We start from the raw sequence: 22,278 nt of genomic DNA, 5'->3' as shown, positions 1-22,278 counted from the left end.
AAAGCCGCAGGCCATTATGGAGGTCTGACCCCTGGAGACCTCTGTCCTTTAAACACCACCACAACGCTGAGCCCTCGTTTCTCGTTGAATAAGGCATAAAGAAGGCATTTGTACACAGGCATACCCGAGAAATCTTTTTAAAATTGTAACTCAACATTGTCAATGGGGCAAGAACACCCCAGAGCAGTGAAAATGGGTTCTGCTTTTGGGGGGAGGGGATGAAAAACTCTTACTCTTTTTACGTATAAAGCACAGGTATGCATACAATGCATCGACGCATATAGAGTATACCTGTGGTATTAAAATTCCACGAGAAGGGCCAACTGCAGGAAAAAACCCTACGAAGTCTCTGGGAGGGAGTAGATGCTAATGAAAAAAACATCGAGAAACACTGCCATAAACCCACCTTCAGATAGGAGCAATGATTATGACTGCTTTCCCTGGTACTTCTAAACTGTCTTATATTGTTTTAAAATAATTTTATATTTTGCTAATTGAAAAAAGAGATATAAATACCCCCTCTTGAAAAGTGCTAAAATCCTTAGAATAGGAATTATTTCTCTCCTTCTGGAATTCTACTATTTTCCTGACCAAGTTCCACGCCTGGAATAGCTACAGTATCACACGGAAATCATCATCAGGCAGCGGCTCAAAGGACAAAGCAGAGAAGGGCCGATCACACTCCCCATGCTGTTTGCAATAGATCTCTTCATAAGTGGAAAAGAAGTTTTGCTTATATTTTGTTTTCTTTTCATAAGTCATATAAGAAGTAGGAGAATGGAGAGATGTTGACATCATTTTTAGCCCTCACAAACAAAAACAGATCGCCAACTTTAATATACATTGGGAATGGCTGCTGTGAGGAAGCTGGTGCAAGTGTTTGCAATGTTCATATGTGCCACATGCCACTGTTGCTGTCCCAGCTGCTCCTTGAGACCGAGTCCTGGGCGAGGATTCAGCCAGAGCATGCATTCCATTTCCTTTGGCAAGCGCCACTCCCAGATTGGAAACATTCGAACAGAACCGCAAAATGAATCTGTCTTAGTTAGAAGTGATTTTACTACCTGTGCATCCTCGAGGGCAGGGGCCAGCCTGTGGCCTCCCCGGGTCATCACGGACCGGAACAGACGCCAGAGAACTGAAGACGTGAGAAGGCACACGCTACCTATGACCCAGACGTCTTTTCTTCTGAGTGTTAAGTCCATTCTCTGGGGGCAGCTGTGGGTGTCGCTTGGCTAATATGCTCCTTCTCTGCCCTGACCTAGCAAAAGCACTTGCAGAGCATTGTCACCCGCTGCTGCGCTCTGAGGAGTGGGAGTCACAAGTTGCAGAGGGTTCTCGTAGAGTCCTGCAACTGGTGTCTCCAGTTACACAACCAAAAAAAATAATCTGCCTCTTTAAAAGGAAAATTACGATGACCTTGTGTGACAGATCTAAAACAGGCGTCTGGGCAGCGGGAGACCTGCTGGTGATAATTTACACCACTGCAAATCCGAGTTGTTCCCAGTTCAAGGACTATTAGCACCACGGTAACTGGCATCTGATGGCTGGTGGGGCTGGGCTACTGCCAGGGAGCCTTCTCCTGCCCTTACAGGGTGAGGAGCAAAAGGATGGGGGTGGGGAAATGCAACGGTAAAAATCACAAAACCTCCACCCTCAGCCTTGTTATTTTGAGATCTAAGTTATAGTCATTATGGATGGTGCCGATGGTACGATTTCACAGCAGTTGGTCAGGAAATGCCACCTGGTATTAAATCCACCAACTGCAATCAAAATAGGGAGAGCCACACTCTGCTCCGACCCACTCTGTCCTTCTGCACATCCTGTTAATAAATATTTTGCTTTGCTTGGTCCTTGCAGCATGTGTACCGGGCGTTTGAACATTCAGGGGCTGCGAGGTCCTGAGTCTGCTAAGGCCATCCTTATTTCTATCACAGCTTTGGGATACTCCCTGGGCACGATATGGAAAAATTTGAACCTAGTTTTAAAGAGGAATTATTCCCTACTAAGGAAGACTTTCAAACATGAATCAATGAGGGTTAGGAGGAATGCAGAAGTAATTCACTTAAGGTCTTACAAGCACGGATGCGGAGTGGTGGTGCATGCTGATGTGTTTTTGTAGCACGATCATCCACACTCCTGTGTCCCACAGCTTTTGCACTTGGGACCATGCCTTTAGGGTGGAGAATAAGTAACTAGGGGTGTACAGGAAGATGGGGAAAGCCAAGGGACAAGGAGGTGATCATAGATAACCTTGGGCATAATACGTGTACAGCATGCAGAGGAAGGCAGTGATAAGGAGGAAGAGCCACTTAGTTGTCCAAGAACTTTATCTGGCACTTCTGTGTTTCATTAAGCAAGGGTGGGGGTGGGGTGTGCATAATAGAGGGAGATGATACCAAAGAGTAAATTAAATCTGAGGGAAATACAACACGAGGGTTATTTACTATACACGTACTAGAGAACCCATAAAAAAAAACCCTAGATTTGATTGTATAAAAATAATGCTAATTATAGTTACGAAAGCCATTTGTCATTTATAACAATGATACAGACACAGGAGCTATTAGGCTCATCACTCATGTAAGTCAGAACAACTTTCTTTTTAAATTTTACTTCATTTCAACACCATATTCTGTATGTTTAGATCTAGTTTAAAAAGGAATTATTCCCTACTAAGGAAGACTTTTACACACGAATCAACGAAGGTTAGGATAAATGCAGAAGTAATTCACTCAGAAGTCTTACAAGGACGGACGTGGAGTGGATGGTCCATGCTGACATGTTTTTGTAGAATGATCAGCCATACTTCTGTGGTTATCTGTTGCATATGGTTATCTGCTGAAAACTTTTAAAATTCTACAATATAGGTAGAATTTAGGTGATTTTGAACAGTCTTTGGAATATAATAGAATGCAAAAAGTCATTAGAAAACAGAATAAAAAGGTAAGTGGAAAATTAAGAGAACAAGACCTTAAGTAGAAAGAAGAAAAGTAGAACATATAGTATTTCATAAATTCAACAAAACATCAAGGAAAACAATAAGATAGTTAAAAATAAATTCAGTGGAGAAAAAATAAATTAAATAGAAAAACCTGGTTCAGAGCAAGAAAAGAAAAAGGATCAGAATTTTATCACACTATTTTAACAAATATAAGTTGTTAAATTGATATATAAGTCTTCCCCTTTTGGGACTGTAAAGTAGTTACAGAGGATTCGAGAAAGAAATTGCACTTCAAGCTTCCAGAACAAAGCTTTTACATCAGAGTGTCTGAAATTCAGAGTCAATTCTTTCCAGCATGTTCCTTACTATGATTAGCAGTGCTAATCTCCTCAAAGAGAGAAGGGATAAGAGAGAAAGCAGAGTAAGTGCAGAAATTTGACAAGCATTTTTTGAATAGTCCCTGCAGAGAAAAGAGTGGTATTGTAAAGATTTACCGTGGGCCCAGCAGGAGATGAAGACGTGTTAATCTAGTGCTGTCTGCATACCTGGAGACATCTGAGCTGCTGGAATGTCCTCTGCTCACCCGCCGCCAGGCCTGCTGGCTGCCCTGGCACCCAGCGACTGGGCAAGCAGGGCCCACGGTGCCACACAAAGGGGAGAAGCTCTGTGCCTGCAACACGCGTACCGATCCCTTCTCCACACAGCCAGAGAGAGACAGGGAAATTTATTGCTGACATCTCTGGGCCTTTCTCCATTGACAAATAAGAAATTGAATGGGACCTATGGAGCTTCTGGTTACTCCTTCCCACCTTCCACAGGTAGCAACTGCAGGACCAAAGCGAGGAGGCCCTGGTTCCAAAAGGGATATTAGACTTTCTGGGAAGGATGTTCTTTGAGGGTTTCTATAGACACAACATTCTCAGTCTTTCCCTCAAAACTATCCTAAAAATAATTAACTTCCAAATCGTTGATTTCTAACGCTCTGGAGCAGTTGGCTATCACAAAAGTAATTCTCCCTAAAAATGTTTATGTTCCAACTTAGCACTGTCTCACTCTTTAAAGGGTTGCCTACTCATGAAAGCACAGAACAAGTTTTTGACAAGTTCACAGAACTTGGAGAAAAATGGTACTTGAAATCTGATCAAATTCATATAAACTGTTACAGTTAGTTGATGATTTCAAAGTTACCCAAGAAGAATATTTTGTCTCCTGTGTCCTACAGAAATCAATGAAGAGAACACAAATCCCTGTTTATTTGTTTTACTACTAAAGGCCCTAATAAGAAAGACTTCCACGTCTCACTTAGATTTTGCCTGTGGAAATTTCTTCTTGGTCTATACTGAACTCACAGCGAAAGCAGAGGTCTCAAAAACCTGTTTCAGTCTGAGTCCTTTCTTCTCTCTGGTACATTTTATCATTTCTTACTCACTTACAATAAGAAGCCTCCTAAACCTTTTATATACAATATCTCTATTTGATTGTCACACTGATAGAAATGCCCTTCCTACCTGAATAGTGGTATTCAGAACTGTAGCTGGACAAAGAAGGATGTTTCCCAAACCTGCCTAATAAGATCATGCACTCTGATTATTAAAAAAGAATGATTTAACCAGAATACAGAATTCACTTAAATAGATCTGTTTGTTCCACAAACACTTTTGTTGCCTATGACATACACATTCCTGAGAAAGCAACTGACAATATGCGAGCAAGTAATACGAGGTCCCAACCTTGAGGACCCCTGTCTAGAGAAGGGTGATAAACCCATTCAAAACCATCGCATGCACTGGAATGAAGGCCTGGCCCTGCCATGAGGCCCACACCGGGCCAACAGATGATGGGCGGGCAGGAACTGACTAGGCCCAGGCAGGGTAGGAATTGCTGCTGCCGCTGGCAGGTACCATGCTGAGTGCTTTATATACATTATCACACTTAATTTTCACAGCAGCCATCACCCCATTATTCAGATGGTGCAACTCTTGGTTAAATTAATAAGTCGTCAAAGAACAAGCAGCTGGAATTGGACTCGGGCCTCATTCTGCACAGAGGATGACGCAGGCTCCACAGTCGTGCCATCAGCAAGTCTTCCTTGTCCCTTTTCTGAACTTCACTGTCAGCAGCTCTCCCACCTACTCCATGACGAACTCAAGGTCTTGAGGAAACTGGAAACTTCTGCAGAACGACTGTGCCCCTCGTAACGCTTCTGTGAACCTCAAGCCCAGATGTACCATGTTAAAGGGCTCTTCTTCGATGCGAGTTTCCTTAAGCTGGCTTTGTAACTCCCAAGCAGTGGAGTTGTGCAGTAGCCTACAGTGCGGAGGAGCCCGCAGGTATGAATGCATAGTCAAAGGCCTCCTAATTATTTAGCAAACTCAGTTGTATAGTTTACACACATAATTCTCGGTGAAGCAAAATGGAGATGTGCCTATTCATAAACTTCCCTTAATTCTACACACAACGACAAAACAGTATTTGAAAAGGGGCATAAATGGCTCCACGGTGTAAGAAAAGACAAACTAGAAACGACACATTTTAGGAGATTGAATTAGCACATAATTACCTCATTCTTTCCAGATCTTGAATCCTGCTTGCTAGAATTTTCTTCCAGAAAACATTTCACTTTCTCAACCTTTTCCACGCACTGAAGAAAGGCCATATTCTCCAGCCGGCTGCCGTTATAGCACGTGTTGAATTCGTCCAGCCTCTTCACTTTGAACATCTTGGTGGGGAGTCCGATTAAGCTACTGTCCGGAGTGTGGCTTTCGTCTCCCTCTGTCTCCGACTTGTAAATCAAGACACAGTTGTGATTTTTCAGTGTTTCTTTCTCTTGACTGTAAAGAAAGGACACAAAGAAAGTTCTCATCACTTATTCACACATTTGACTTCTTGGGGAATGACCAGCGAGGATTTGGAAGTCTCTTCTATTTAAACTGGAGACAGGATCCAAAACTGGGAGCAGAAATGCTAATGTTCATATCAAGTTTCCAACGCTGGAACTTTAAAACGTTCTTTCACCTTTCCTACAAAAGCGAATAGTAAGAAGCCAACTTGACTTTCACTGGGTGACTAAACATTTCTCTCTTTGTACAAAAGAAGATTCTATCAGGTGGCCTGTTTAAATACAGAATACACAGTATCTTTGGGTTTGTTTGGGATTGCAGGTTTTGCTCCTCCCATCCCCGTGGGGAGCGTTTGCCACGGCAGGGGTCTCTCCAGCTTCCCCCGGGAGATCCAACTCCCTCTTGGGAGGGGGCTCCACAAAATGAGTCTTTTTCCAGAGCTCTTCGGTGCCTACACATTAAAATGCTTGGTGTTTTATTTTTAAAAAGAAATTTGTTTTCTTGCAGTGCTCTCCCAGGGAGAAGGTACCAGTTACCTCTCCTCTTCGTCTCCATGATCAGCTGTGTACTGAGGCGTTCAGAGTCCTTGCGCTCCCCTGCAACGCTTTCCTCACAGAGCAAGCAACGCGGAGCGCACAGCGCTGCTCCGACGCCAGCGCGCGTGCCCGCGAGCACACATCACGTGATGCCACAGGGAGGCAGGGAGCGCGCGCCCGGGACTTGGTTTCTCTTTTTGAGAGACTTGAATTTGTGGTGGTTTCCCACGGCTGACTCCCGAATCCCCCTGCTGGAAATTTTCTGAAAATTGCTTCTTTGTGCTTTTTCTCAACTTAAAAATCATCTGTAATTCTCTCTGTGAAACTTCATCTTACATTTTCTCAACCAGTATAGTAAAATGTTACCCTTGAGTTCCAAAGTATTTAAAATCCACTGCTCTAAAAAAAAATCTACTTATCCACATGAAGAGCTGACATACAAACAAAGCAAAATGCAAGTATTATCAACCAGAGCTCTACAGACACATTATAGACCATTATTAGCCGTCTTTCAAATTGCCCTGAGAAAAAATCATTATTAAAATAAGGAAACAGATGCATGGCTATTTTTAAGACAAACTCTGACGAAAATATTTTGCAGATGGTGCTCAAGTTGCATCGGGACGCCACACAAAATTCATGTACTGAAACAAAAGCTTAAATTCAAGATAAAATAATTTTGCAAAGAAATGTTAAACATTTAGGTCTACCTGCAGTTTGGTACAACTTTTTATTTAAGGCAACATAGAAAGAAAGAGGGGATTTGAGAGGTTATAACAATAAACAAAAATAATTACCATTTATAGGAGGACATCATAGAGTTTGAACCACTCCAAGTGTTGAGTGTACGCTCCAGCAGATAAAGGGAAATTTTGCAGAATTCAAACTGACTACAGAATTCTCCAGTAAAAATCTTGACTCTTAGTCAGTATAAGTCTTCGGAAAAGACAAGTGTCCACTATGAGAGGAAGTATCTTCTCTCTCAGATGCCACTTAGAGCCCCTGTTTAAATTAGTGTGGCCTTCGATCTCATGTTGCTCAGCTGTTGCCTTCTTAGTCAGACACGGAAGAATATTAATTTTAGACACCAGGCTTTTCAAGGCCGATGGCTCCATTTCAGAAGTCAGGTAAGGAGAGGACAAGCTAGGAACATTGGATGAAATATCACCTTCACCTTTCCCTTGTATCAGTGTTGCCAACACTCTCGGATTTACAAAGCTGGATTTGTTCTCAGGGATCATCCGCCTAACCCTCCTGCCCCTTTCGGACTCAGGATTATTTAAGAGCTCACTCCCAACCAGGAAAATTCCAGGTGTGGGAACCCCCACAGCCACCTCTGTTTGCCCATCTCATACTCTGAATAGACTCCTATTGCAATATAGGAGATCATCTTAAAGCACTCAGCAAGTTTGTTTTCTCAGTCCTTAAAGGTGTTTGCCATGTCTCCGACTGTTTGTAGCTCCAGGGAAAAGTCAAAAGCACAAGTATCCAGGTAGGTAGGAAGAACAGGGATGAAATTTTCAAAAATTCTCCTTATAAGTAACACTGTGGCTTCTCCCCTAGTTTTCTGCCACAGATCAAGAAAAGGGAGTTAATATGAAAACAACCCACCTGCCCAACTCCAATAGTAGAGCATTTATTTGGGTGACATAAAACCTCCATTGCCTACAGACTGGAATCAGTATTACAAATTCTTCGGGCCCCAGTCAATTGTCACCTCTTATCTGTAGCCTGTGCTGGCCCCTGCATGCCCCAGTACAACCCCAGCCTCTAGTGTTCCCTTGCTATTTTTAAGTCCTTATTTTTAACTCAGATCAACGTGTGTCATATAAAATAAAAATACATGTTTTCCATTTTAAGTAGCACTTAAAGAATTATAGCAAAATCTTTTTAAAAATAGAACTCGTGTTATTTTTCTAGGATTAGAGAATCGTGTTCTTCTGGAAGAGTAACGATGCAGAACTGCAGGTTTGTGAAAGAAAAATTATCTGACAAAATGATTATGAAAAGACTGAACTGATTTGAGGTTATCAATTTTTATTGGTGGAATTAAATTGCATAAAAGTACTGATAAGATGACAAACCCCCACCAGAAGAAAAATGTGTGTGTGCTGTTGCTGATTCAGCCATACCCTGCACCCAGACCACCCAGACCACCAAAACAGCAAAATCAGAATTTCTACCCCTCGGCTCCAGCAAACCAACCACAGGCTCTAGTGAGCCAGAGGCCAGTAGAATCTGCTCCTTTGTTTGTCTTTAGAAAAAACAAAACAAAAAACAAGTTTTAGAACTACTGAAAAAGTATAAGAATAGTTCAGAGAGTTCCCCTATGTCCTGCATCCCCTATTTATTTTTCCTTTCCTTTTTTTTTTTTTTTTTTGGAGACAAGGTCTTGCTCTGTCACCCAAGCTAGAGTGCAATGGCGTCATCATAGATCACTGCATCCTCAAATTGCTAGGCTCAAGCCATCCTCCTGCCTTGGCCTCCCAAGTAGCTGAGACTACAGGCATGTGTCACCACACTCAGCTAATTTTTCTATTTTTTGTAGAGATGGGGTCTTGCTATGTTGCTCCGGTTGGTCTTGAACGCCTAGGCTCAAGCAGTCCTTCCACCTTGACCTCCCAAAGTGCTAGGATTACAGGCATGAGCCACCGTGCCCTACTATTTTCCCTATTTTTAATATCTTACATGGACATGGTATACTTGTCACAATTAATGAACCAATATTGATATATTATTATTAACTAAACTTAATGCTTTATTTTGTTGGGTTCTTTTTCCTAATATCCTTTTTCTGTTCTAGAATCCATGCAGAATTCCGCATTACATTTAGAACCAGTAATATTTGTGACAGATTGGGTAGAGGTGTGAAAGAAAGATGACAGACAAGGACAAATTTTCCCGTGAGTACGTGAAGGACGGATTTGACTAGCTGAAATGGAGAAGTCCGTAGAAGAAACAATGGGAAGGTCAGTTGTTCAGCTTTCAGCAAGCCCGTTGAATGCTCAGGTGGGATGGGCCGTGGAGATAGGAATCCGGAGTTCAGGGAGGAGTATAGGTTGGAGATATAAATTTGGAAGTCACCCACATATAGATATTTCCAGGCACAATATGTACTCAATATATATTAAAATTTGATTAATTACTGGAGAGAATGATCTTTAATTGTGTCTACTTGTCCTAAAAAACAAGTCAATTAAAAGAAGCCATGGAAAAAAAAAAAAAAGAAGCCATGCTGCTTGTCTTCTAAAATTAGGTGACAATAGTCCAGTTCTCCCATGCCCCACTGTTTCCAGCATGGAGGACAAGCAGCCTGGCACAACACTGGACCACAAAGGACAGGTTATACCTTCATATTCATTACGGTCTATCCACCTAGGCTCAGGACCCTAAGTCCATGACCACAAAACATTCTGAATGCCTTAAAGATACTTTTATGCCTGGAAATATTCATTAGTAAGGCTATGAGCAGGCCCAGCAATACTTTTCAAGTATTTCCATGACATTTTGGAGTTACATATCTTAAAAAAATACTAACGTCAGGAAAATAGCATTCCACAGAGCCATGGAAAAGGATCCCTTGATTTTTTTTCGAGGGACATTTCCATCAGCTGAATAAGAGACCATGCTGTCAAAAGAGCCACATGAAGATACATCGCTGATAGCCCTGTCTACTGATTGGCATTGAAGCCAGGCTGGATAACACTAATAGTTTCTATTTGCACATAACATTCTGAATATTTCCAGACAAACATGGACTCTTGAACATTTACAAAAGTGGAGCAATTGTCATAAATACCAAAATGTAAAGAAAAGGCTACTGCATACCTGTTAGCCACATTACAATCAAATTTTTTTCTTTTTAAAAAGCATCACTGTATACAATCCATAAAAGCAAAAATTGATAAACTACACTTCATCGAAATTCAAAATGTTTTCTCTTCAAAAGATACCATTAGGAAAATGAAAAAACCAGGTACAGACTTGGAGAAAACATTGTGAAATCACATATTTGATAAAGGGCTTGTACCCAGGATATACAGTGAAGTCTTACAACTCAATAATGGGATGACAAACATTCCAATTTTTAAAATGGACAAAAGATTTAAATAGACATCTCATCAAAGAAGATATAAAAATAATTAATAAGCACATGCTTATTACTTTAAAACATTCTCAAAAGCACTTATCAGGGAGATGCAAATTAAAATCGCAATGAAATTGCCTTTCACACCTACGAGATAACTATAATTTAAAAAGACAGAAAAAGCAAATGTTGAAGAGGATGTGAAAAAACTGGAACCCTCATCAGACGTATGGATAAGAGTGTAAAATGGTACGGGTGTTCTGGAAAACAGTTTGGCATTTTCTTAAAAAGTTATTTTCTGTATTACCTAGCAATTCTCTTAAGGTATCCACCCAAAAGAAATGAAAACATACGAACACGCAAAGCCTTGCCCATGAATGTTCGTAGTAGCATTATTTACAATAGCCAAAAATTGGGAACAACTCAAATGTCTATCCGTGGGTTTGGTGAATGGGAAAACAAAATATGGTGTAACCATACAAAGGGAATATTACTCAGCTAGCAAAAGAAATGAAATGCGGATGTCTGCTACAACATGGATGAACAAAAACATTGTACTCAGTGAAAAAACCAGAAACAAAGATCTGAAAGTATGATTCCATTTGTATGAAATGTCCAGAAGAGGGAAATCTGTAGACACAGTGAGTATATTGGTCTTTGCCTGGGGCTGGGAGAAGGAACAGGGGTTAACTGTAAACAGAATCTTACCAGGGGAGGTACGGTGGAGATGATCATAAAACTCATTAAGTTTCTTAAAACATTGCTGAATTATACACTTGAGATGGGTGAATTTTATGATAGGTAAATTATACTTCAATAATGTCATTAAGAAAAAAGAAAACCCAATCATATGATTAATAAAATATAAGCTTATTAAAAGAAGGGGGGAAAAAAAGCACTACTGAACAGATTGTGGCCTGCTGTTCCAGGTGACCCAGGCTGAGATCCAAGGAGACATAAATCATATCCCACACTTGCTGGGTCACATGGGGCTGAAGAAAAGGAAGAGGAGATGGTGAGTGGGAGACAGTTAAGACTCTCACACTTTTCTTCTGGCATGAATACCATGTTATATAAGATTTTGTAATTAATAGAAAAATTAATGGTGATTTAAAAATAACTTCTATCTCTTATTTTCTGCTTAGAAATAGGATACTTTGAGCACGGAGGATGATGATGTTACAGAATGTCCAGATTTATTTACAGCCTAGCTTGGTATTAGACCCTTAAAATTTCCAAGTGACAGTAAGTAGCAAAATATTGTGAAATAAAAAGTGAAAATAAAATAAGAGGATTTTTAAAATTAGATTAAAATATGGATGGGATCATTTAAAAATTAATCTCTTTCAGAAATATAAAACAATGTTTCAGTTCATTACTTCTATAGTGGTTGCACAAATTGTTCCTTTAAGTATATTCCTTTTGATTCTTATAAATGTCACTGAGTTAATGTATTGTTTAGAAAACAACACAAGATATTTCAATGGGAAGGAAGTACATTATGCAAAAACTACTCATAAATAAATTCATAAATAAATTTCCAAAGCTCATAGATGACTTTTATACTGTTTTTGTTAAATACTTTTCCTTTCCCCAAACTTTTTTTTAAAACTTCAAACCTACAAAGAATTTGCAAGAATAGTACAATGAATATCTGTACACCCTTCACCTAGATTCACCAAATGTTAGTATTTTCCATATTTGCTCTCTCTCTCTCCCCAAGTCGCATATCTTATGAAACTTTACCCCTAAATATATTAGCATATGTCTCCTGAGAACAAAGACACTTTCTCACATAACAGAATCTATTAAAAAATCACATAGTGCATTGAATCATCATGTCTTCTTTTTTTTTCTTTTTTTTTTCTTTTTTTTTTTTTTTCCCCAGGTAAGCAACTGTTTTATTCGGATCTAGGTGACTCAGAGTCTTCAGGCAGCCCATTTTGCAGGAGACTTGGTGCTTGAGTGTCGTCCTGCCTCACCCTCCCAAGGAACTGCTCCTGCAGATGGGACATCAGAACTCATCCTTGATGTCAAAGTGGGGCTGGTCTTCAGGCTTTAAGTCCAGGTTGGGGCTGCCGTCCTCGTTGAGAATTCTCCAGGCCGTGTAGCCAACAAGAGGATATTTGGCTTTGTACACTTCGGTGAAGACATCATCCAGGGACTCCAGCTCCTTGGCCGTGAGACCTGTAGTGTCATGGGTGAGATCTGCAGGATCCAGGGACATCTTGGCCACTCCTCTAGTGGAGTCCTTCCCAGTCAAGGCATTGCAGGGGGCTCCTCGTCCATAAAATTCCTTTCCGGAAGTGACATCAAACACCACTCCCTTCGCTGCCAAGTAGATGGGCTGATCTTCCTGGGCCCAGGCAGGACTGAGAGTCTCCTGGGACAGTCATCCAAAGACTCAGGCCACCTGGTCAGGGGTACCCAGACAGAAGGGGATCAGAGGAACTGCCCTGCATAAATGAGACCAGGGCCCTATCTTTCTTTGGGTCTTGGGATCGTCCTGCCATCTGGACTTCCTCCCTGCCTGCAGTCAGGCAGAGGCCAGTGGAGGGTGCCATGAGAGTCACCGTGACAAACGGATACAACAGCAGCAGGGCAAAGAGGAAAAAGGGCCTTTTAGCACAGTTGAAGGAGAGAGTCCTGGAGCTGGGTGCAGGCAGGAAGGCAGGGGCCAGCAGCTGGCCCACGGTGCCCAAGCCTTTGAACTCTCTTTCCTTGGATTCTGTGCAGGAGGTCTCCCAGACTATTCTGACAGCTGGAGATTCCCTCCTCCCCACCGTATGGGGCCAGCTCCTCCTCGATGAAGAGCCGCAAGGGAGGCCCCCCCCCCCCCCGCTCGGTGGGGCACGGTGCCTGCCCGGCTGGGTTGCAAGCACCAGGGCCAGGACCAGGGCCCTCAGTCTTTTTTTTTTTTTTTTTTGAGACAGAGTCTCACTGTGTTGCCTGGGCTAGAGTGCCGTGGCGTCAGCCTAGCTCACAGCAACCTCAAACTCCTGGGCTCAAGAGATCCTCCTGCCTCAGCCTCCCGAGTAGCTGGGACTACAGGCATGCGCCACCATGCCCGGCTAATTTTTTCTATATATTTTTGGTTGTCCAATTAATTTCTTTCTATTTTCAGTAGAGACGGGGTCTCGCTCTTGCTCAGGCTGGTTTCGAACTCCTGAGCTCAAACAATCCGCCCGCCTCGGCCTCCCAGAGAGCTAGGATTACAGGCGTGAGCCACCGCGCCCGGCCCCTCAGTCTTTTTTTAATATCCTTCATGACACTGATATTTCTGGAGACTCCAGACAAATTGTTTAATAAAATGTCTCTTAATTTGAATTGACCGATTGTGTCTTAATGTTTGGAAGCAGGTTATACATGGGCATGAAATCTACAGAAGTGATGTATCTTTCTCAGGACATCACAACAAGTGGCATATGATGTCAGCTTGTGCCATTATTAGTGACATTAAATTTGATAATCTGATTAAGGTGGTGTCCACCAGATTTCTCCAATATAAAGTCAACCCTTTTCTCTTTGTAACTGGTAAATAATTTGTCGGGTTTGTTAGTGTCCTGTTCCTTAACAACCCATCACCCCATGTTTTTAGTAACCATTCTAGCCTGAATCAATTATTAACACAGTGATATGGTGATTTTCTAATTCTCCCATTTCTTTTACACACTTATTAATTGGTATTCTTCTATAAAGAAGAGCTTTCCATCCCCATCCTGAACTCCGCCCTTTTTAGTATCAGTATGAGCTCATAGATTTTTAAAAATGAATATATTAATACGTTTCCTCCATTCTTCATTTTGATGCTGAAATTGTCCCAGACTGCCCAATGGGAGCACCTTCGAGCTAGCTCCTATGTACTTTTGACATATCATTATTATTTTTTAGTACTTCCTCATGTTCTGTACTTTTTTCACCCTATTTCTGAAATCTTCCATTTCTTCAAGGAGAGCCCTGGTTCCTTTTAGAGAAGAGTGGCATTCAGAAATCAAGACCTGGGCACTGGAAGTATTCTTTGCTACTGGGGTGTCATTGCTCCTGGTCACTTTGGAGGACAGAGCTAGGAAATATAATTTTTTAAAAATCATGAGTTCATTCTCATGTATTACTAATTCTAACCCAATACCAGAGTATTCTTTCCACCCTTTACCCCATTCCACATATGTATCTCCCTTCCATTGATTCTTTAAGCCTAAAAATGGAAGAAAAAAACCACAAAATAAAATGCATGCTATAAAGTAAAATTCATGCTACTGTTATGATTATCCAGTCTAAACATTTGGGGAAAGTCTGAGAATGTTCATGGCCGATAGTTAAAAATTCCATCCTACAGCAGGAATCATCATTTTCTAGTTTTAGGGACTGGAGGAAGAGTATGTTTATGTTTACATTTTTGGGAATGCTTTCCTACCTTCTAAATTGGAAGTGGATTTCAGGAGCTAGAAGAAGCTTATGATAGTAACAAGGCATGAAATTACAGAAGTGCAAAGTCCAAGTCATGCTCTTCTGACCAAATGCTGGCCTGCTTTTCCCAAGAGGGTAAGGTTCAGGGGAGAAATTTTCCACAGGGAAAAACACTGCAGTAAGGAGTGTATTAGAGGTGGATGGGCAGCTTGGAGAAAACGTCACATATTCTCAGGGATGTGTTATTTTTTATTAAAGGTAAGCGTTGTATTTTTTGGTAGAAAATAAATTGGGCTATTATATAATGGTTCATAATAGGTTGTTAGCTTTTATTCTATATGTTCAAAAGTATTGGAGAATCGGGGATGTGAAAGGGCCGTGGCAGTTCATAAAATGGCAGAAGGCATGGCAATCCCAGTTCTCATATGGAAACCGTCTCAGTGTGAATGAGGCCTGGATAGGGTGGATGGGCTCTCATACACTTCTAGGAGGAATCACATCGCACTGATTTTTATGGAAGGCAACTTGGCCATGCCCTTTGACCCCACAATGGCATTTCTTAGAATTTTACCTCAAAGAAATAGAGTTGTACACAAAACATTGTCTTTGAAGATATCATCATGACATTATTTGTTATATATAAAACGTTGAAATAGAATCTATGTGCAACAGTTGGTTAAATAGATGTGGTACTTGCATGAGAAAGAACACTATGTTTCCATTAGTTATGTCTCGATGTTATAGTTAGGGAGAAAAGGGCGAACCATAGCACAGTATATATAGTAGGATCCAAATTTTGACTAAAAAAAAGATGATGCTCTGTCAATATACACCGGATGAATGATAATACAGAGAGATACATAAAATTGATAAGATTGCTGCACTAAAAATGGTTAGTGCTTTTCTAGAGTTACCAGTTTTTCTAAAATAAAGATGTATTTCCTTTTTAATCTGAAAAATTGCCAATAAAATAAATTTATAAATGCTGTAATAAAAGGACCAGGCTAGAAGAAAATCATAGGCATTGGAGACACATAGCCTAGGCTTGAATTCAAGATTTACTAGCTATGTAAACTCAGAACGCTCACTCAGACAGTCTTCCTGAGCCTCAGTTTTTCTCATTTGTTAAATTGATAAGGAAAACCCCCTTCTGTTACTTGGCACATCAGCCACCTGAGCCCCCCACCCCTCATGGAAGACCCGCATCAGCATAATACTAACCTATTACCTGACCCATCAACTAATCTATTACCTGGCACATCAGCATAACACTAAACCTATTACCTGGCCTATCAACTAATCTATTACCTGGCACATCAGCATAACACTAAATCTACTACCTGGCCCATCAACTAATCTATTACCTGGCCCATCAGCAAAACACTAAACCTATTACCTGGTGCATCAACTACCCTATTACCTGGTGCATCAACATAATACTAACCTATTACCTCGTGGGCATTAGCCACCTGATACCCCACCCCTCAGACCACCCCAACTTAATAACAGTGGGAAAAATCGGGTAGATGGGGCTCAGAATTTGGTAGTGAGGCCCCTCTGAACCCGCAGGCGAATAAACTTCGATTCTCTGACTCTCCATGTGCCACTCGGTTTGTCCTCAGAACCACCCGCTGTAACACTTGCTGTAACAAAATGAGGATAATAACATTTACCTTATGGGGTTGTGGAGGGGTAAAAAATGAGATAAAAATTGTTGATGCATCAGAGGGACTTGATAAATGGCAACTTTTATGGTTATCATTGGGAACTGTTATTATTGCCACAACTCATAAAAAAATAAAAGATCATCAAATTTAGAGTCTAGATTCTAAGGAGGAAAAATATTCTGGGGTATCTTGGTTTTTTAATCCACAGTTCAATATCACTTACTATTATTATGAAGTAGCCATAATTTAAAGCATTTTATTTTTCTCTTTTATTGGGAAATGTATATACACACACATTTTATATGTATATGTAAAGATATGTAAAGATATATATTTTAATAATATAATAAAATATGAGATATGATACACATTTATATAATATATAAAATACATAATAAAAGATACATATATCTTTTATTGGGAGATAGAGAGATATATATAGAAAGAACATAAAGCAATAAATAGCGTTTAAGAAATAATTATAAAAGCAACACCCATTAAGCCACCACTCAGTCAAGAACTAGAATATTGCCAGCACCCCAAAATCTCCTTTTGTCCTTACCAACTTAACCACTAATAGAAATTTTTAAATAATAATTGCCTTAATTTTCTTTGCAGTTTTAGCATTTACGTGTGTTCTCTAAATATATAGCTGTGTTTTCCCAGTTTTGGACTTGTGTGAATGTATTCATACTGTTTGCATTATTTCGTATCTTGGTTTTTTTCCCCAGTCAAAATTGTCTTTGTCTAGTCATCAAATTGTTGTGTGTAGCTGTCCCTGTTAGTTTTCATTATTATGGAATATTCCATTGTATTGTGAACTAAAATAAAATCTTAAGGCTCCCCCCACCGGCTGATTGAATGGGCCCCCTCTTGGCCAAAGGAATACCCTAAAACTAAACTACCTGCCAGGAGGAGGGAGGTCAGACATGCTTCATCATGCCCCTCTCGCTTCTTGGAGACATTCTTTGTAACCCATTAACAGGCCTAAGGGTATGCAAGACAAACCTGCAGGTCCTCAATTTACACAACAAATATGTCAGGTGGCTTATCTCTGACAAACAGATCCTTATGTTGAAACATTCCAAGCCTTTAGACAAAGCTTCATGTTTTTAACTAATTACAAGTCAAAGAATCTTTAAACCCACCTATAACCTGTAACCTCCCGCCCCCCACTTCACGATGGTCCATCTTTTCAGGCCAAACCAATGTATACCTTCTACGTATTGATATATGACTTTACCTGTAACCCCTGTTTCCCTGAAATGTATAAAACCAAACTGTAACCCAGCCACAGCGAGTCCACTTGCTCAAGGCTTCTTAGGCGTGGCTCTGGGTCATAGTCCTCAAATTTGGCTCAGAATAAATCTCTTTAAAATTATTTTACAGAGTTTTCGGCCAGGCGCGGTGGCTCACGCCTGTAATCCTAGCTCTCTGGGAGGCCGAGGTGGGCGGATTGTTTGAGCTCAGGAGTTCGAGACCAGCCTGAGCAAGAGCGAGACCCCGCCTCTACTAAAATTAGAAAGAAATTAATCGGCCAACTAAAAATATATATACAAAAAATTAGCCGGGCATGGTGGCACATGCCTGTAGTCCCAGCTACTCGGGAGGCTGAGGCAGTAGGATTGCTTGAGCCCAGGAGTTTGAGGTTGCTGTGAGCTAGGCTGACGCCACGGCACTCACTCTAGCCCGGGCAAAAAGAGTGAGACTCTGTCTCAAAAAAAAAAAAAATTATTTTACAGAGTTTGGCTTCTTTTCCATTAACAGTATAACTATTATAAAATTTATTCATCTATTCTATTGATAGACATTTTGGTTGTTTTCAGTTTGGGGCTGCTATGAACATTTCTGTGTATGTGTGATATACATTTAAATGGATTTATTAATTTATATTCCTACCAGCACCATAGGAATGCTCCTGTTGCTCTATATCTTTAAGAACACTTTAGCTTTTGCTAATCTAGTGGTTGTGCAATAATATATCGCTCTTTATTTAAATTGCATTTCTCAGCTTACTAAAGAGTTGAGAACTTTCTCACATACATATATTGGTCATTCAGTCTCTGGGTTTTTGTTGTTTTTTTTTTTTTGAAGTACATATTTAAGTTCTTTACTCAATTTTGATTAAATTTTCTATTATTTTTCTTATCACTGCATAGGACCTTTTCTATATCTCAAATACTGTGCTTGACAGTAACATGTGCTACAGATGCTTTCTCCCACTCTGTGCCTTGTATTTTCACTATTTCTTGTGATATCTTCGGAGAAATACGTGGAATCTTCATTTTCATGTAGTAAGATGTGTTCATCTTTTCCTTTCTGGTTAGTACTTTTTTTTTTTAAGAAATCTTTTCCCTGCTAATAGTGGAGGTTTTTTTTTCTGTTTTGTTTTGTTTTACCACAAAACATAATAATGGCTGCTGGTTTCAGGCAAAAAAAAAAAAAAAATCATGTTAAGGACCTATCTTTAGCTATTTTACTAGAGGTTTGTCAAAATCAAGTATTGAAGTAGAATTTTGTCAAATGTGACTTCATATCCACTTCATAAGATAAAGAGACCTGCTCTCTCCAATAATTTGACAATACAGTTAGCCCTCCATATCCATGGGTTCTGCAACCACAGATTCAACCAACCGTGGATTGAAAATTCAGGGGAAAAAACAATAAGAAATAATATAACAATTAAAAATACTGTATAACAACTATTTACACACCATTTACATTGCATTAGGTATTATAAGTAATCTAGAGATGATGTAAAGTGTACAGGAGGATGTGCATAGGTTATATGCAAACATTACACAATTTTATATTAGGGAAATGAGCATCCAAGGCTTTTTTGTATGATAGCGGTGGCGGGGCGGTGGGGGGGTTCTGGAACCAACCCCCGCCTAGGATACCAAGGGAAGACTGTACCCAGTATTGTAATGGAAGAAGCAAAAGTATTATTCTGACACCGACTGGGTATCCTGCAATACAATTCAATCCCGACACTAAATTATTTGGTTTTAGTGTCAGACCCCACCGGTTAAGGCCAAAGGCCCCCACTTCAAACACCAGCCACAAGACTCAAGGACCAGCTGCACTTCTGACCAACCAGCTACAAATTCAGGGGTTCCAGGATACCCTCAGGTTTGATGATTTGCTAGAACACCACAAAGAATTCACTGAAAGCACTATACTGAAATGATTACAATTTTATTACAAAGGAGACACATACAGCAAGGTGTGGGAAGGTCCCAGACACAGAGCTTCCGTGCCCGCTCCTCACCGGCTCTGGGCATGCCACTTCCCAGCACGTCGGCACATTCACGACCAGGAAGTTCCACTGAGCTTCCGTGTCCAGAATTTTACTGAGGTTCCATTATGTAAGCATGACTGATTAAATCATTGGCCAAGTGACTGAACACAATTTTCAGCCCCCTGGCCTCCCCAGAGATGGGGCCGGCCCCCAGTTCCAATCCCAGGGGCCCACCAGAAGCTGCCTCATTAGCATAACAAAGGCACTCCTATCACTCAGGAAATCCCAAGGGATTCTGAAGATCTGCGCCAGGAGCCAAGGACAAAGAACAGGTATCTTCTTTATTATACTATGAATATCTATTGAAAATCACTTAGAACTAATGAGAGTTCACAGAAAAGACCAAATATTAAAGAAATTAATAAAAACCATTGCATTTCTTTTACACCAATCAAGATCAGTAAGAAAATAGAATAATTAAAAGGTCCTACTTATGCCAGCAAGAAAATGTACCAAGTGTGTTAGAATAAACTTGATAAAGAAATGTGTCATAGATTCAAGAAGATGTAGAGGAAAATCAGGAAAAGAAAGAAACATGAGATTGGGTTAGGGGAGAGGAATCACAGAGCAGGAAAAACAGATGATCATAGGGCTAACTTTTAGGACGGTGACTAAAGACAGCAGGGATGTGAGTCATGTGGGATTTACTGGACTCAAATGTCCAACATACCCTGGGTGTGAATATGAGGACGCGAGATGATGCCCAGAAGTTCGATAATACTAGGAGGCTTATAAGATACCTGCACTTAGGCCCTGCACCCAGATTGATTAAAGTTGTGGTCACTGAACAGAAGGTCTTTTCGAGTCACCAATGAATCCACCATCCCCCTTCTGACTATGGGGAAGGAGCACAGAGAAGATGGTTACAGAGCTCAAAGTAAACCGCCAAGGCCAGCTGGAAACAGTGAAGCAGTGAGGTATTAAAGAAGAAAATTTAAGCCTAGATTTCTGCCGTACATTGATTTCATTTCCGTGACCTTATATTAATAATAGAGTTTAAATTTATCTGCATTTATGCTGACTCAAAAATAAAGTTTAAATTTAGTTAGCAATGCAAAATAAGAGGAGGAGCAATTTTTGAAAAGTCCTTACTGGTATGGTTTATTCATTTATTTTTCTACCATCACCATCTAGTGGAGAAAACTTTGAACTTCAGAAAGAAGGAATTAGGGTTCAGGAAAAAAAAAAAAAGAGTAACAGCGGCCTACTATTGCCAGTCACTATCCTAAATACTTTCTCATTTATAAGTTCATTTAATTCTCACAACAGACTGTGAGGCAGGCGTCCCTCTTTTAGATTTGGAACCTGAGATTGAAAAGTTACATAGCTTCCCCAAGGTCACACTGCGGCCGATTTAAACCCAGATTCCTGAAGTCAAGGTCTCCATAGTACATCCAAATAGCTCTTCTCTATTCATGTATATGGCTGTGGAAGTAAAATATTTTGTCTTTGCTTTATATTTTTTTAATTTTTTTATTCATATAATATATAGGAGCAAAGCACATATATAAAAAGGAAATGGAATTTCCACTATATATATTAGTTTTGTATCTTTTAATTTTTACTCCATGTTACATAACAAGTATTTTCCCATGACAATAAATACTTTCGAAAACAAATATTAGGCAAAAATAAAGATGAACATAGAATTACATCTATATGTAAGGGCACTATGTAATCCCAAAATATGTTTAAAAAGATTAGGAAAAGGTGCTAAGTTTAACTAACAATGATTATCCATGAGATTTCCCATAATAACCATGTATTATTTGTAAAAAATAAATCTTAAGCCTTTCATTCATTATAAGAAAAGACATTCAAAGAAACATCACTGTTGTCTGATTTGTTGTCATCATTTTAAATTGTTTTGCATGGGTTAAGGGTGACCGTGTGTCTGTATCTGTCTGTAAACTATTAAAATCAGTGTAGTATATTATATTTCCAAATTTAGTAACACTTTTTTTCTTCCAAAACCTGTTTTGAAGTCAGTCCTAGAACCTCTTTTCAAAGAAGTACATGGTTCTGTGATGTTCCTATGATGATTCCCCCTTCGGGGGACAAATAAAAATAAAAGTTCATGATGATAATGGAGAAACCAAATTCTGCCAACAAAATATTTAAAGAGGTTTATCCTGAGCCAATATGAATGACCGTGGCTCAGGGAACACAGTCTCAAGAGGTCCTGAGAGTGTGCCAAAGTTGATCTAGTTTGGTTTTATACCTTTCAGGGAGACAGGAATTGCCAGGAAAATCATACATCAATACATGGAAGGTATACATTGCTTCAGCCAGGAAAGGTTTACAAGTCATAGGTGGGTGTTGTTATTTTTTTTTTTTGAGACAGAGTCTCACTCTGTTGCCCGGGCTAGAGTGCCGTGGCTTCAGCCTAGCTCACAGCAACCTCAAAGTCCTGGGCTCAAGTGATCCTCCTGCCTCAGCCTCCCGAGTAGCTGGGACTACAGGCATGTACCACCATGCCCGGCTAATTTTTTCTAT

General features: G+C 40.2%; 2 protein-coding genes across 2 annotated transcripts in view; both read right to left on the bottom strand.

Moving 5' to 3' along the window:
• MYLK4 (myosin light chain kinase family, member 4) overlaps nucleotides 1–5,663 on the bottom strand; it is a 71,354-nt gene extending 65,691 nt beyond the window's left edge. Inside the window, exon 1 of the mRNA XM_012651369.1 lies at nucleotides 5,505–5,663. Coding sequence (XP_012506823.1) covers nucleotides 5,505–5,663 — 159 coding nt within the window. The remainder of the gene's footprint in view (nucleotides 1–5,504) is intronic.
• Nucleotides 5,664–12,294: 6,631 nt separating this feature from the next.
• LOC105816053 (neudesin-like) overlaps nucleotides 12,295–22,278 on the bottom strand; it is an 11,875-nt gene continuing 1,891 nt past the window's right edge. Inside the window, exons 2-3 of the mRNA XM_012651368.1 lie at nucleotides 13,182–13,274; nucleotides 12,295–12,765 (exon numbers count right to left, since the gene is read on the bottom strand). Of these exons, the coding sequence (XP_012506822.1) occupies nucleotides 12,422–12,765; nucleotides 13,182–13,274 (437 nt within the window). The 3' untranslated portion in view covers nucleotides 12,295–12,421. The remainder of the gene's footprint in view (nucleotides 12,766–13,181; nucleotides 13,275–22,278) is intronic.

This window comes from Propithecus coquereli, unplaced genomic scaffold, assembly GCF_000956105.1.
Source record: "Propithecus coquereli isolate 6110/MARCELLA unplaced genomic scaffold, Pcoq_1.0 Scaffold354, whole genome shotgun sequence".
Taxonomy (NCBI): domain Eukaryota; kingdom Metazoa; phylum Chordata; class Mammalia; order Primates; family Indriidae; genus Propithecus; species Propithecus coquereli.
The sequence above is the reverse complement of the archived record's forward strand: the minus strand, read 5'-3'. Positions and strand labels throughout refer to the sequence as shown.